The 17,643-nt window shown below is 35.4% G+C and overlaps 1 protein-coding gene across 1 annotated transcript in view; it reads right to left on the bottom strand.

Annotated features, from left to right (window-relative positions):
• The window catches only part of SVOPL (SVOP like), an 87,568-nt gene that overhangs the window by 44,241 nt on the left and 25,684 nt on the right, over window positions 1-17,643 (bottom strand). The window contains exons 5-8 of the mRNA XM_074195271.1: window positions 15,490-15,614; window positions 13,969-14,032; window positions 9,585-9,710; window positions 5,314-5,442 (exon numbers count right to left, since the gene is read on the bottom strand). Coding sequence (XP_074051372.1) covers window positions 5,314-5,442; window positions 9,585-9,710; window positions 13,969-14,032; window positions 15,490-15,614 — 444 coding nt within the window. The remainder of the gene's footprint in view (window positions 1-5,313; window positions 5,443-9,584; window positions 9,711-13,968; window positions 14,033-15,489; window positions 15,615-17,643) is intronic.

Genomic DNA, 17,643 nt, shown 5'->3' with positions numbered 1-17,643 from the left:
ATGGGATCTCTCATCACATTCAATTTGGATCAATGTACAACATGGGAAAAAAGTAAAGACTGACAGATTGCTTTCTGTGGGGGGGGGGGGGGGGAGTAAGATTGGGGGGAAAATTGTAAAACTCAAATAATGTCTTTAATAAAAAATGCCATGGGATTAGTATCTGTGCCCTCATCAAAAGGAAACCAATCAGGAAAACCAGAGAAGATCACCTCCCCACCATAGCTTCTCTGTCTTTTGGACATTAAACAAGTTGGAACTGTATCGCAATCAATTGGCTATTGCTGATTCCATAATGATTGAAGACACATACAAGCTTTACTTTCCAGGAACAAGGTCTGAGAAAGGAAGAAAGAACTTGAATTCTTTTTGTCCTTAGCAGGAGGAGTGGGATTGGGAACAACAAAGAGAGTGCTATTGCTTATCACCAACATGATTCTTGCTATTGTCAAAGGATTCAAGGAATCCAAGATCTACTTTTCAAGAGATTCAGAAATAAAGGACATCCTCTCTCATTGCTGATGAGAAATTATAGTTGAAATCAGGAGGACTCATTTTCATGAGTTCAAATCTAACTGAACTTATTAACTGTGTCACTCTGGGTAAATCATCTGATCCTGTTTGCCTCAGTTTCCTTATCAGTAAAATGAACTGGAGAAGGAAATGTCAAACAACTGCAAATATCTTTGCCAAGAATCGAAAATAAGGTCACATAGATTTGGACACAACGGAATGATGCGACAGCACGATTTTTTTCTCTCCCCAGTGTTTCAGGAAATAATCTATTTATTTATTTATTCATTCATTCATATAGCCTTCACCTAATTGTCCAAGAATATTTAACTGACTGAAAAACAAATGGCAGAGGGGTGGGGGGATTTTCCTTTGCTGGCACTAGATATAGCTGACACTGATTGGTAACTCTATTGTCCCTATGCAGTTCCAGAGCAGAGAGGAGCACTAGAGGTTGGTCACAAGGGAGTAGGGGTCTTGGTCTCATATTCCAAGACAAAGAGAATTTGTGGCTGAAGAGGACCAGAGGCTTTTCCTGGGTAAAGACTAGAGTTCATACTAGGAAAGCAGAAATTCTCCCAGAATCACACCACCTTGGAAGCACCCCAAACTTTCAAAACCTCAAAACTAGAAAATAACTGCATGAAAAAGTCTAAAGCTTGAAACACTGCCTTCCCACCCCTAGGTCAGTAGAGCCCAATTTTAACATAATGTTCATCAAGAAACAGGAAGGAAAAACAAGTAGGCAACAAAAAAAAGAAATATGGCTATAAAAAGTTACCATAGTGGAAGGGAAGACCAAGACAGAGTTAGAAGAAAACATGAAAACAGTTACAAACAAATTGGACCAGAGCTCAACAAGAATTCCTGGAAGAGTTAAGAAAGACTTAAGAGCAGCAAAGGGAAAACTGGGAAAAGAAATGTGAGTGATGCAAGAAAATTTTGAACTCAGATCCTCCTGACTCCAGGGCTGTGCTCTATCCACTGTGCCACCTAGCTTCCCTGATGCAAGAAAATTTTGAAAAAGGGAATTAACAACTTGGTAAAAGAGGCATAAAAATAAGACCTGAAGAAAATAATACCTAATAGTTTTTTAAAAGGCACCCAAAAAATCACTGAAGGAAAAAACTCCTTAAGAAACAGACCTGGGGGTAGCTAGGTGGCATAGTGGATAGAGCACCAGCTCTGCAGTCAGGAGTACCTGAGTTCAAATCAGGTCTCAGACACTAAATAATTACCCAGCTATGTGGCCTTGGGCAAGCCACTTAACCCCCTTTGCCTTGCAAAAACCTAAAAAAAAAAGAAAGAAACAGAACTGGTCAAATGGAAAAAAGAGGTATAAAAGTTCACTGAAGAAAATAATACCTTAAGAGTTAGAATTGGGCAAGTGGAAGCTAATAACTCCATGAAACAGCAAGAAACAATAAGATAAAGTCAAAAAATGAAAAAAGAGAAGAAAATATGATATATTTAATTGGAAAGAGAAATTACCTAGAAAATAAATTGAGGAGAGATAATTTAAGAATTATTAGATTAGGGGCAGCTAGGTGGTGCAGTGGATAGAGCACCAGCCCTGGAGTCAGGAGTAGCTGAGTTCAAATCCTACCCCAGACACTTAATAATTACCTAGCTGTGTGGCCTTGGGCAAGCCACTTAACCCCATTTGCCTTGCAAAAACTAAAAAAAAAAATATTAGATTATCTGAAAGTCATAATCACAAAAAGAGCCTAGACATAAACTTTCAAGAAATTATAAAGGAAAACTATGCCAATATAGTAATTCTAAAGGGTAAAATAAAAATAGAAGGAATGGACTAATCACCTCTAACAGAGATCCCAAAAAAGAAAACTCCCAGGAGTCAAATTTTAGAGCTCCCAGGTCAAAGAGAAAATGCTTCAAGCAGTCAGAAAGAAATAATTCAATTTTTGAGAAGCCACAATCAGGATCACAAAAGATTTAGCAGCACCCACATTAAAGAAGCAGAAAACTTAGAATATGATATTCCAGAAGGCAAAGGAGTTGAGATTACAACCAAAAATAATGTACCCAGTGAAAATGAGTATAATCCTTCAGGGGGAAAAAAGAGATATTTAATGAAATAGAGAACTTTTGAGTATTCCTGACACTGTTTAGAAGCAAAATAGATTTTTGAGAGGAATTGGATGAAAAGAGAGAGAAAAGAAACATGGAAACAATGGGATGGACAGTTAATAATCATAACTATGAATGTTAATGGGACAAACTCACTCATAAATCAGAAGAATTAGATTGGATTGGATTAGAAACTAGAATCCAATAATACATTGTTTATAAGATATGTACTTGAATCAGAGAGAGACATACAGAAGTAAAATAAAGGACTGAAGCAGAATCTGATATATTTAAGTCAAATTAAAATAAAGGCAAAGGTAGCAATCTTGATCTCAGACAAAGCAAAAGCAAAAACAGACTTAATTAAATAGGATGAGCAAGGAAACTACCTTATACTAAAAGATACCATAGATAAAGAAGTAATGTCAAAAAATTTTAGAGCAAGCATAGACCAAACATAACTGGTTTGCTTCCCAGCTATCTTCCTTTGACTAACCTTGGAGGGAGGGTTAAAAGCAAAACTTGCCAAAATCATTCTCTACTGAGAACCTAAAAACCTGCTTCAACTTTTATTTTTAAAAATTTCTCCTGGTCACTGTCAATCAGAATCCTCTAAGCTGTGGTGACCTTGGAAAAGTCAGTCATTGCTTTATAGTACAGAATCAGAAAAATTGGACACATTCTAAGAAAATTAGAAGGAAATCACACACACACACACACTTAGCAATAACAGACATGAAAACATGAGTTCTTAATCAAATGAGTTAATGTATGTAAAGCATTTTAAAAACTGTATAAATACTAGCTTTTACTACTATTGCTGCTACTGTTATTGCTACCACTATTATTTCTCAAATGCATAAATGATCTCATTGATTTACAAATTTCCTCCAAGAAAGCAAATTGCAGTCCATCTATGGCTATCCATCCTGTTGGATCCTGCCCTCAAGGGCAGTTAGATGATGCATTGGATAGAGCACTGCCCTTGGAGTCAGGAAGAACTGAGTTCAAATCCAGCCTTGGACAGTTGACAATTATTAGTTGTGTGACCTTAGGCAAGTCACTTAACCCTGATTACCTCACATCCAGGATCATCTCTAGCTGTCCTGATTTTTTTTTAGTTTTTTTTTTTTTTGCAAGGCATGGGGTTAAGTGGTTTGCCCAAGGCCGCACAGCTAGGTAATTATTAAGTGTCTGAGACCAGATTTGAACTCAGGTACTCCTGACTCCAGGGCCGGTGCTCTATTCACTGTGCCACCTAGCTGCCCCTAGTTGTCCGGACCCAAAATGGCTCTGGAGAAGAAAATGAGGCTGGTGACTCAGCACAGCCTCCCCACCCCCAAATCCAATTCATGTACTTGTCATGGCATCACCTCCCATGATGTCCTGGTCTTCTTCAAGAAGGAAGGACAAACATCATCATCACACTTCCCTGTGTTCTCCCATAAGTTTGGTTTAGGAGGGTCTACCTAGACCTTCCTTGATATTTCTTGACATAGAGGGTATCAATAAAACACTGCTGGTATTCTACCTGATATCCTTTACTCTTTGCATGTAATCAGATATCATTATTATTATCATCAGGCTAGCTTTAGGTGATAAATAGGAAGAAGTTTTGGAAAAAATAAGAGAATAGCAGAAAACATTTTTGTAATGGAAATTATTTAATTCCTAAATAAGAATGAAGCTAAATGTAAATTCATCTTTAAAAAAGAGAATCATCTAGCTTACTTGACTTTTTAATAATATTGCAATTTGATTATGTTCTATTTGTGAGACTGAAATTAGCCAGAAAGTATGTGGTTAATGTTGACATAAACTGAACTTCAGGTTCCTGCTGCAAATATGCACCAAAGACTATGATACAAAAACACACCAAGAGAAATACACAAATATATAATCTATGCTAAATGTCAAACAGTGAATATAAATGTTTTAGCTAAATTTGGTTCTCTAATGGGTTCTCTAATTTCTCTAAATTTGTTTTTCTAAATGAAAGACATATATTTACTAATAATAATTTCCCAATGGCATGAGCAAGGACCACAGATAAATTGCCTTTGAAAATAGATTTGGAAATGTAGAAAACAGAATATGGAAATATGTAAAATGGAAAAAGATTTGAGTAATTTGTCATTTATATTTCATACTGTGGCTATTAGTTTAAGCCAAAGTCCAAGATGAAAGATGACCCGATTCTATTTTATAGGTAAATGGAGCCCATAGAAACAAAACAACCAATTGGTCAATCAATTTAATGAAAAAAATCAATCAGATTATTTAGTATGATATAACCAAAACAATCAGCCTGCTCAATGAATTTTCTGCTTTTCTACCAGTTCTGCCAGAAGCAAGCAGATGCAATTAAAAAAATGCTGAAGTCCATTTGTTTAAAATGTTTCTTCTATCATATTAAGTTTTAAACTGGTTAGGGACAGTATTAGGAAACAAAGATAAGGAGAAGTCAAACCTCATTAAACACACACACACACACACACACACAAAACCAACACAACTCTTTTAGCCTCTATTCAAACCTTGGAATTTTCTGGAAGAATGACTTAGTCTTGTTGTCTAAGAGAGACTCAATATGTTTTCTCTACATTTCAATCCAAAAAGCAGTGAACTTTCTTACAGTGCAAATTGGATTGCATTTCAAGGCAATCTCGATGTCAGATTTGGGAGAAGACATTGAGTTTGAATGCATACCGAGGCAGGTTCCACCAGCTTTCCCTCTGGCATGACTGATCGGTTCATTTGGGCGATGCGCTCCAAAGTAGCCACAGCAGCTTGGGTGTTCCCAATGGAGACATTAAATCGAGCCGATTCAGGAATGAACTACCAAAAGACATATTGCAATGTGAAAGGGTCATCCAACTTCCATCTATTTTACATCATAAAAAAATAGGACTACTTTCACCATGTAGAATCATTTAAGTATCTCTTGTGGATCTTTTCCATTAAGAGATTTCCTGATATAGGAGAAGAATATAGCCTAAAAAAGGCATACAGGAGGGCAAATCAAATTTCCAGATGGCACAAGCTTGGCAGGAATAACTACTATACTAAATGAGAGTAATATGCATTATTAAATATGACCTCAACAGGTTGTAATGTTGGGCTGAAGCCAGAAAGATAAACTGCAATGGAAATAAAGTCCAACATTTGGGTTTTTTATATTCAATTGAACAAGCCAAGAATAGGGACACCTGGCTTGGCAGTAGTTCATATGAAGAAATATCTGGAATTTCACTTGAGCAGAAAGCTCAATATGAATCAACATCATGTCATGGTTGTTAAAAAAAGAGCTAATGATATCTTTGGCTGCATGAAAACATGCCTAGTGTCCCAATCTTGGGAAATAATAAACCCTCTGTGCTTGGTACGTGTCACATTACATCTGGAGTACAATGTTCAAATTTTGGCCCTATATTTTCAGTACTGATGAACTGTCTCTTTCTCTTATACCGAAGTAAGGTGAGAAAGATGCTTTCAGCTTTAGAAACCATGTCCTATAAAGAATGGCTAAAGGAACTGAGGTTGTGAGGATGTTTAAAGTTTGTTTGTTTTTCCTAAATACTAAAAATAACTTTAAACATCACCATACACATTTATTATTATTGTAACTTGAAAATGAATTTCATATGTAAAAATAACCATATCAATTAATCAGTTACTTCTATGTTTTCTTCCATTCTCTTCAACTATCATTTTCTTCTAAACAAAGTATAAACATCTAGGTTTCAGTTTCCAGTGTTTCCCATTATTTTTATATGTCTTTCTATTCTAATCAATGCATATCATATTTGCTATCCCATTTACATTCTAGAATTTCATTACTTTGATATGCCAGATTTTTTTAGTTTAAGTTGATTCAGAAGTTTGTTGTTTTTTTAATGACAAACTATGCCACTAAAAATATCTTCAAACAGATGGCTTTTTTTTCTTATTGACTATATCCTTAGGGTACATTACTAAAAATGCTTAACTTTGAGAAAAGAAGGCTTAGGGGAGAAGGACTATTGTCTTTAAATATTTTAAGAAACTTATGTAGAAGGAGAACTCTTGCCTCATATTTTACTAGGAAAAAAACTGAGTTCTTTTGTAAAGGGCTCCCTTTTCTCTCTTCCTCCACATCTTACACAACTCAGATGTTTTTGTCATAATTTCCTCCTTCTTCACCCCCAAGGTCGACTTCTCTGCATGCACAAATGATCCCATTCCATCCTGTTTCTTCCAACTGATTGCCCCCCACTATTTTCCCTACTCTTCATTAATCTTTCTCTCTCTATTGGGTACTCTCCTGATGCCTACAGACATTCCCATATCTCCCCTCCTCACAAAACTCTCACTTGATCCATTACCACTTACTATTATCCCAAATGTCTCATGTCTTTTGCTATTGAACTTTAAAAAAAATGTATTTTCCCCATTGACATGTTAAAACAATTTTTAAAACATTTTTTAAAGTTTTGAGTTCCAAGTTTTATCCCTCCCTCCTTCCATTCCCCCTTCCTGAGACAGTAAACAATCAAATTTGATTTTATATGGACACACATGTAAAACATTTCCATATTAGTCACTTTGTATAAGAAGACTTAAATAAAAAAAAAAGAATGAAAGAAAAAAGTGAAAAGCAGCATGCTTCCTCATATATAAGTTCATTCTCTTATGATTCATCATGAATCCTTTGGGAGTATCTTGGATCATTGCATTGCTGAGAACTGTTGCTGAACTTTTTGAAAAGGTTGTCTATAATAAATGCCTCCAATTCCTCTCCTTTCACTCTCATCTTAATTTTCTACAATCTGGTTCCACCATTTTTCAACTGAATCTGTTCTCTCCAAAATTACCAAAGACCTTTTCTCAATCTTCATCCTTATTGACCTCCCTGAAACTTTTGATGCTGTCCATCACTCTCTTTTCTTTGATTACCAAACTGAAGGTCTACTGAGCCATTGTGCTGACCTCATTGCTATAGACCTGTGAAACCTGGACAGTCTACCAGCCCCATGTCAGGAAACTGAATCGCTTTCATTTAAATTGTCTTAGGAAGATTCTGAAGATCACCTGGCAGGAAAAGATACCAGACATAGAGGTCCTTTCTTGAGCTAAACTGCTTAGTATACCAACATTACTACAGAGAGTACAATTATGACAGGCTAGACACGTTGTTAGAATGCCGGATGTATGCATACTAAAAAAAAACAAACAACTATTTTATGGAGAACTCACACAGGGCAAGAGATCACAAGGGGGTCAGGAGAAGCAATACCAAGACACCCTGAAGGTCTCATTGAAGAACTTTAGAATTGATTGTACAGCATGGGAGACACTGGCACAAGACTGCCCGGCATGATGTGCCCTCATCAGTGAGGGTGCTGTTCTCTATGAGGAAGGCAGAACTGACATCCACGTTTAGAGTACCCAACCCAAGTGTTCACATGGACTATTTGTAACCAATCTATGATAGAGCTTTCCGAGCTTGTACTGGTCTAATCAAACCACAGTCGGACACACTGTAATTGGTCTCAAACATAGTCGTGTCATTTTAGTCTTCTTCAATAAGAAAGAACAAGAACCATCCAATCTCTTTGATATACTCTTCTCTCTAGACTTTAGCCTCCTGGTTTTCCATCTACTCATCTGACTCCTCCAGTCTCTTTTTCCTGGGTCTTCATCCAAGGCATATCTGTTAACAATTCATATCCCCCAAGGGCCCCTCTTCTCTTCTTCTATGCTATTTCACTTAGTGATCTTATCAGATTCCAAGAATTCAATTATCTCTTTGTTAATGATTCTCAAACCTACTTCTCCAAACTTAGCCTACATGCTGTCCTTTAGTCTCACATCTCCAATTGCCTATTAGAAATCTCTAACTGGATATCCTGTAGATATGTAAAATTCAACAGATCTAAAACAGAACTCATAATCTTTCCCCCCAAATCCTAGCTCCTAAATTTTTACATTACAGCCAAAGACCTTATCATCTTTCCAGTTCAATTTAGGTGTCATCCTCAATTCTTCACTATTTCTCAAACTCTTGTATCCAATTAGTTGTCAATTCCCATCAATTTTACCTTTGCAACATCTTTCAAATATAATTTCTTCTCTTCTGTGATACTGCTTGCTTCTTAATACAAGCCTTCATCTTCTTATACTTAGAATATTGTAATAGACTGCTGGTTAGTGTTTCTGCCGCATGTTTTTTTTTCCCACTCCAATCCATCCCCCACTCACCAAATCACAAAAGTGATTTTCCTAAAGTGCTTCCCCTCAACTCAATTAATTCCAATGGTCCTCTATCAATTCTAAGTCCAAATACAAAATTGTTTTTGGCATACAAATCTCTTTACAACCTAATTCCATTCTCCTACTTCTTCAGTCTTCTTATACCTTATACCCTATTATGTACTCTTCCATCCAGTGATTCTGGCCTCTTTTCTGTTCCTCAAGCAAGTTACTCCATCTCCTCCTCACTTCCAAGCCTTTTCATTCATGAATTCTCCCTCATTTCCCCTCCTTACCTCCCTAGCTTCTCTCAGTCCCAACTAAAAATCCATCTTCTTTTACAGGAAGTCTTTTGCAATTCCTCAATTCTAAATCACTTTTTTTGAAACTCAGTTTCCTCACCTGTAAAATAAAAGGGTTAGACTAGATGATCTCTAAGCTTCCTTTCAGCTTTAACTCTATGATAATCCTTTCAATACAATCTATGAAAGCAAGCACTGTGGACATAAGTGCTAAGTTGAAATTTATTAGGGAGAAAATTGACTAAGGTAAAGTTTATCAGAGAAGGCTTCTAAGGGAAACAGTTCTGAGTCCTAACTTAAGGAGGTAATATATTTGAATGGGTAGAGAAGAAAAGTAGAGCATTCTGAGTACTGGTAGGGTCTGGTGAAAAATGAGCAAAATCTGGAAAAAGAAATGAGTATAAAGGTAATAAAGCAGCTGATTTGGCAGCAGTAGAGAACCCTCACCTTGAAGGCCAGGATGAGTATTATGCCAGGAATGGAGGCAATGCGAATAAGCCAACGCCAACCAATGGTTGGATTGACCACTGATGCCAACCCAATGATTAGCAGAGAGCCAGCAAGCCAGAAAACCTATTAGATGAAAATACAAAAAGGGTTAAGGACAACAGAAATCAAAGATGCTTAAATAATTATAGCATTTTTTTCCTGAAGGTCTTGTCTGAAAATTTTATCATCACAAGTAATCCAATCATCAGTGATGTCCATGGGGTTCTGAGAACCCTCTGTCAAGTTAACAACAGTATGATAATCTGACAAACTGTTTTCAACACAATTAGACAGAGGAGCCAGGAGATCTAGGTCCTAGTCTTAGTTCTGCCATTAAATTACTACTGTATTTCCCCATGTATAAGACACTCTCATGAATAAGATGAGCCTTAATTTTGGGGCCCAAAGTTTGGGAAAAAATTTATTACATAAAATTATTGAGCTATAGTTTTTTTCAACATGAAATTCAAAGACCTTCTGCTCATAGCTTTCAGGGATCTTTTGGGCAAATCTGGTGTGTAGACACATACTTAGTCTATTCTGTTTCATGAACCTGAAGCACCCATTGTGTCCTCCTTTGAAATCAGCAGCTTCTTTTTCATCAGCAATTCTTCTCTTCATTTATTTATTTATTTTTTAAAAGATTTATTTATTTATTTTGAATTTTACAATTTTTCCCCTAATCTTGCTTCCCTCCCCCCACCCCCACCCCTATAGAAGGCAGTCTGTTAGTCTTTACATCGTTTCCATGGTATACATTGATCTAAGTTGAACGTGATGAGAGAGATATCATATCCTTTAGAAGAAAAATAAAGTATGAGAGATAGCAAAATTACATAATAAGATAATGGGGTTTTTTTTCCCACTAAATTAAAGGTAATAGTCTTTGGTCTTTGTTCAAACTCCACAATTCTTTCTCTGGATACAGATGGTATTCTCCACTGCAGATTGTGCTTGATTGTTACACTGATGGAATGAGCAAGTCCATTAAGGCTGATCATCACCCCCCATATTGCTGTTAGGGTGTACAATGTTCTTCTGGTTCTGCTCATCTTGCTCAAAATCAGTTCATGCAAATTGTTCCAGGCTTCCCTGAATTCCCATCCCTCCTGGTTTCTAATAGAACAATAGTGTTCCATCACATACATATACCACAGTTTGCTAAGCCATTGCCCAATTGATGGAAATTCACTCGATTTCCAATTCTTTGCCACCACAAAGAGGGCTTCTATGAATATTTTTACACAAGTGATGTTTTTACCTTTTTTCATAATTTCTTCAGGGTATAAACACAGTAGTGGTATTGCTGGATCAAAGGGTATGCACATTTTTATTGCCCATCAGCAATTCTTCCTGCCTCATGATGAGCCATCTTTGTGGACACAGGAATTCCAATTGCCCTTTGCTCTTCAATTCCCTCTCTAAATTAGGCCATTTTGCTGACTTGCCTCTCATAGCCTTCTTCTGCCATGACGTTTTCAGTTGGGTTTGGGTTTCTTCTTTCCGTAGCCAATCTTGAATTGTTTTCTCAGTTGGAGGAAGACCAAACTGGTGTTCAGCAGCATAATTTCCATTCACTTTTGCAAACTGGATCAATTTGAACTTGAATTCAGCACTGTACAAAAATCTTTTGTGAACCATTTCTGGGCAGAACATAGCAAAAAGGAACATACTATACCAGTAACAAATGTGAAACAATGAGTGCAAAGACAACAAGCACAAAAAAGCAGGAAATGCAAGTAAAAAAAATCTACAACCACTGTATAGATGCTCCCAGTTTTTAGACCCCAAATTTTTCAATAAAGGGTACATCTTATACATGGGGAAATATGGTATGTCATTATATGTGGGCTTCATGAGTCTCAAATTTCCTCATCCAAAAAAGTTCCAATAACCCATGATTTCATTCCTTTTTGCTATTCTTTCCACTGATACAGACTATCCCTCTATGACCTGAGAAATATTCTTTGAGAGTTGCTTTGGCAAAGAAATTCCATCACTCCAAATCTTCAATTAATGTAAGCAATGAAAAAACCAGCCATGGAATCTGCACCTGAAGTATTTTTAGCTTACAAGTATCTGTCAGATCTTTCTTGAAGAAGCCAGAGAAATCCCAAGTCAACTGAGATTGAGACATCAGAGGAGAACTAAAACTGGAACAATCGGAGCAGCTAAGTGGCACAGTGATTAGAGTACCAACCCTGGACCTGAGTTCAAAAGTGACCTTAGATGCTTAATAATTATCTAGCTGTTTGACCTTGAGCAAGTCACTTAGCCTCTTTGTCTTGCAAAAACAATAAAACATGGAACAATCAAAATTAGCTCTCTAACTCAGGGCAGGTGAGATGGTTAAAAAAATCACTAGGGATGCTGAGAAAATAAAATTACATTATAGATGAGAAAGTACTTTGGTGGGGGGAAGCGTAGAATTAAAATCTTGGCAGGCACACTAATATCTTGTTGGTGGAGTTGTAAACTGGTCCAATCATTCTGAACATTCCTTTTAAAATGCTTATACAGTATCTATGAACCAGGTTCTATTCCAGGTGCTTTACAGTTATCTTATTTGCTCCTCATAATCCTGGAAGGTAGTTGCTACTATTATTTGCATTTTAACGAAAAAGAAAGTAAGGACAGGGATTAAATGACTAATTCAAGATTAAACAGTTAATAAGTGATTCAGGTTGGATTTAAACTCAAATCTTCCTGACTCCAAACCTAGTTCTCTCTGATTGTGCCACCTAGCTGCCTCAAAGATTACAAGATTACCTTATAGATGATGCCTACAAAATTACCTTCTTATAAATTCAGTATAAATAGTTATTTGCAATTTTCTTCCTTCATTATAAAGCCAGTTTCTTGAAGGCAAGGACCATGCTTTTTTGTCTTTCTTTATAGTCATAACATTTCACATAGTTAAAATAAGCGGCTAATAATTGCTTACTGACTAAAAAAAATTAGAATATGCTTTTTTTTTTAGAAAAAATGACAAAATTGTGTATGTCTTTTGATCTAGTCATACCACCACTGAGCATATACTCCAAACACAGAAAGGACAAGGTCCCTTACAAAAAAGAATAACTATAATGGTACTATTTTTAGTAGCAAAAATAAAAAAAAAATCCAAAACCAGATCAATCTGGAAACAAAGTTGAGAATATATTCATTGTAGGTTTGTCTAAAAAAGTATGGCATGTAAATGGTTTGGAATGGGCCTCCTGAAATGGTGAAGAGGAATAATTCAGAGAAATCTAAGACCTGACTAAACTGACTTGACAGAAACAAGAAAACAATATTGCTAATGGCTACAATAATGAAAAGGAAAACAACATTTTAAAAAATCAGAACACACAACAATGCAATGGCTAATCCTGAATCCAGTAGGATGGAGGTAAACTATGGGTAAAGAATGAGGCATACATGATTAGATACAGTCAATGTGTCAGTCTGTTTTGCTTAACTATATTTCTACATTACAAAAGGAAGTGAGATGTTTACGGGGATGGAATGACAATACAAAAGAAACTGCATTAAAAAACTTTTTTAGGGGTAGCTAGGTGGTGCAGTGAAGGGTGGCTAGGTGGCTCAGTGAATAGAGCACCGGCCTTGGAGTCAGGAGTACCTGGGTTCAAATGCAACCTAGACACTTAATAATTACCTAGCCGTGTGGCCTTGAGCAAGCCACTTAACCCCATTGCCTTGAAAAATCTAAAAAAAAAACAAAAACTTTTTTAAATAAGTCAAATTTTAATTAAATGGATATTTTCATAGAAATAGTATGAATTAAGTTTTTTAAATCACTGAACAGTTAATCAGAAGATAAGTTCCCTGCTTTGCATAATATGATTAATGCTGAATAGTAATTATTTTTCATTTCCTCTCTAACCATATTTTTCTTTTGTAAGTTTAAGGTGGGAAATCAACTTTGGATTTTAATTTACATTTAAAATATGTCAATTGTTATTCATTAACCAAATAAAGCATTTCTACCACAGACAAAAAAAAAGAATGCAAAGCTAATCAGGACTAGTCACTTTTCACTTTTTGCACACAATTTATGAATTTATATCTTTCCATTTTTTTTATCAAAGGATCTATACTTGCGTTATGGATCCCAGGGCCAAATGACTGAAGGTTTTTCAATGTTAAGATGATAAAATCCCACAGTTCTGTAATATTCATTTTTAAAGTTTATTAGGCACCTACTATTTTCCTAACCAGACATTGAACTGGATATAAGGTATAAAAAGATAAAAATGCAACAGTCCCAACTCAAGCAGGTCTTTCCTACCTTCAATTTCCATAGAATTCCTACTTAAAAATTTGGGGTCTAAAAACTTACCTGAGATAAGGGTAGCATGTAACCTCTGTATTTTGTGGGCAAAAATTCTGTTTTTATGATGAGTCTAAAGAGAAAATAAAAAGAAGGATTTTGCATTATTAAATGAATTCTGATTTTTAAAATTTTTCTTCATAAAAGGAACTATAAAACCCCAGAGAAATCAAGAGGCACATATCAAAATTATTGATATATCTATTAATTCTTAATAGTTTAATGATTGTTACATGTCTTAACACTATTTTCTAGAATAGGAAAGTCAAATTTATTAATTCAAGCAATCTACTTCACAATTTTATTTTCAATGCTATTTATTCAATTTAAACACTCAATTTTAATATTATTAGCAAACAATGATGATATTATTAATAACAGATCATCATTTATATACCAATCCTTTGACAAATATATAGAGTAGATATACCTATCTAGTAAATGAGGAAATGGAGAGTCAGAATTTCAGTGACTTGCTCAAAGTCCCACAACTAGTAAAAAAGGAAAAGATGGGAACAATACTTGGGTCTTCTGGCCCCAGTATATGGCATCATCATCATAGCTTTAGCTTTAAGCAGAAATGTGTTGGTAAATATTTTACAGCCAGCTCTCTGTAAACACACAACACACTTAGATTTAATTGCATTGTTAATAATTTCCTCCATCATCTGCCAAAGTATGGAGAATCAGCAAAACAATAAATTAAGCCCTGTTTTGTTTTATTTAATTTCCAAAATATAAATGCTCATACTGAAAATTTAACATTTGTTTCTAAAGAGCTGGTAGGAGTTGGTAGCATGGTTTTAAGGAATGTAAAGTACTATACAAATATCATTTCAATTTATCCTCATAACAAGCTTGGGAGACATAGGATATTATCATCTCAAATTTATAGAAGAGAAAACTGAGGTACACAAAAAAGTTATTTGCCCAGAGTCACAGAGTTAGCAAGTGTATGATGTTAGATTTGAACTCAAGCTTTCCTGACTCTTGGTCCAGTTCTCTATACACCATGATATTTATTCTACAATGCTTCTCAAAAATATTTGGCAAGCCTGATTCTCAGATATGAAATATAACAATTGTGAAATTCAAATAGATCAACAAATAGTCAGATAATTTAATTAAAGGGAATTTAATTGGGGTCACACTGGAATGGGCAATTGCTTTGATAGAGGAAGCAAGAGAAAACTTTACATTGACAAAAAATATCATTAGACAGCAGGAAAGTCCCAATCCCTGCAACTGTGAGTCAATCATACATGATAGTCAACCATCTTTCCAAGAAGGTCACAGCCTGTGATATTGAGACCAATTAAATATAGTCCAAGTTAAATTTATTATAGTACTATTCTCCTTTTCTAATATAACATTATTATTAGTTTTTCCTTTTAAAAAGGAAATTTAAAATCTAAGAAACAAATTTTAATCAAGGCAGAATTAATCAATTTATTCATTGATGATAGATATTAACACTAACATGTTTACAAATGGACATTTTCCCTAATGTAATAGAAGTGAAATATTTACCCTTGTGCATGTCCTGACACACCACAGCCCACCATAGTCCGCAGAAAGACAAACCAGATGTATGATGGGGAAAAGGAAGTCAAGAGGGAAAAATATGCACCCCAAAGGAAAGAAATCAGCAAAATCTGAAGGCAAAACATAAAGAAACAAGCAAAAATAAATTATTAGTGGACTTAGTCCAGTTGTAAAAATTCATTTTGTTAATGTGTACAGAATATTTAACATCTGGATGTTTTCAGAGAGGCTGGCATTTCATATAGAAATTTCAATTGGAAGGTCCCCTAGAGACCTTAACTTCCAACACTTGAGGAATTCGACTATAAAAGGAAAATGATTCACCAGGGCCAAGTGATTTGGGTCTATCATCATAGAACAAATTAAATCCTAAACTAAAACCCAGATAACCTTATTCCCATACTTTCTCCTCATTATGCCTATGCAGCTCTAATATCCTAGAGGATCAAATAATGATAATATGGTATAACTGTGATTTTGTCATACTTTAGCTGTTTTATGTAGATATTCCCCTCAATAAATGAAGGTTATAAACTCTCCCCACTTTCATTAATGATGTTCATGAATTGTTTTAGGGAACAAAAAAGTCTCTACTGCTGGTAGGCCTTCTGGTATTCCAAGAACTTATTTTGACTTTCTGAAACTTGGATACCAAGTGAAGTTTCATCACCAAGTTTGTGTTCTGATTCTTTTAGAAACTGTTAAGAGTTTTTGGTCTACAAGTACAGTGAGTAAGAATCCAGAGTTTTCAAAAAACATTACTAACTATATAATAGTCTGAGTTTCTGAATGGTTCCAATGAAAGAATATGAAAAAGGATAAATAAAATGGGGAAAGATTCACCATCAGTAGTATGGCTTCTGGGTTATAAATTCTTTGATTATAGTAATCATAGATATCAAAATAGATAAAAAAAATACAAAATGGTGCTTGGTCCAGAATGAACCCTTTCTACTTTGGGGACAGTGATGAAATAGGACAGAGGATGCAAAAATCACATTTAAAAAAAAAATTGAGACCAATTACAAAGAATAAAATGGCTGCTGGTAATCATAATGTTAAATTTTTGTTCAATGACCAGCAAGTTGATACTTTGCTGGAGGAAGAAAGCCATATCCCTTTTACAGTCTTAATAAAAATTAAATGGAAACATTAAGAAGTTGTACATAAATGGAAGGATGTATCTGAGCTCTTCCACAGAGAGATTAAAAAAAGGAGCTCTTCCATTCAATCTCCTCATAAGCATAATTGATCATCTTGCTTTATGGTGGTTATGATTAATTTAAGTCAAAATACTACCATGAAGATAATTTAAATGTATGTGTAAATACCTGTTTAAGAAAACAAGGAAGAAGAGAAATATTATCGGTAAGTTAACAAAGTCCTTGATATTCTTGGATTTCATTGCAAAGATGGGCAGATAAGATAATAGTGAAAAATAAACTGGAAAAATATGCCTCAGGATTAAATAATGAAAGAACTTGAATTATGAAATGAACGAACTATAAATTATGTAATTATCAAGAAAAGACAATCAAATTATTCAGAAACCTCATATGCATATCTTGAATATTTTCTCAAGAAGAATTTGAAGATATCATCATAAAAGCACTGAATACTATGATATAGAGTGGATCAAATTGTAATAATAATGTTTGTCCTTCATTTTTTTTTTTTAGTTTTTGCAAGGCAATGGGGTTAAGTGACTTGACACAGTCACACAGCTAGGTAATTTTTAAGTGTCTGAGGTCACATTTGAACTCAGGTCCTCCTGACTCCAGGGCCAGTGCTGTATGCATTTTTGCCACCTAGCTACCCCTTGTCCTTCATTTTCGAAGAAGACCACTACATCAGGGAAGTAATGCCGTGCCAAGCATGTGAATTGAACTTGAGTGAGGGGGTGATGAACTAAGTCACCATCTCACTTTCTCCTCCAGAGTCATCTGAGACCAGTGGCTAGATGTGAATCAGGACAACTGGAGATGGTCCTGGATGTGAGACAGTCAGGGTTAAATGTCTTGCCCAAGGTCACACAGCCAGTAAGTGTCATATGTCTGAGGATGGATTCAAACCTCCATTCTCCTAACTCCATTCACTGCATCAAAAGAAGAAATGACTAGTTACCAACATGAAAAGTGT

The sequence above is a fragment of the Macrotis lagotis genome, chromosome 7 (genome assembly GCF_037893015.1).
Source record: "Macrotis lagotis isolate mMagLag1 chromosome 7, bilby.v1.9.chrom.fasta, whole genome shotgun sequence".
NCBI classification, from domain to species: Eukaryota; Metazoa; Chordata; class Mammalia; order Peramelemorphia; family Peramelidae; genus Macrotis; species Macrotis lagotis.
Note: the sequence above shows the minus strand (reverse complement) of the source record. Positions and strands in the feature narration are given on the sequence as shown.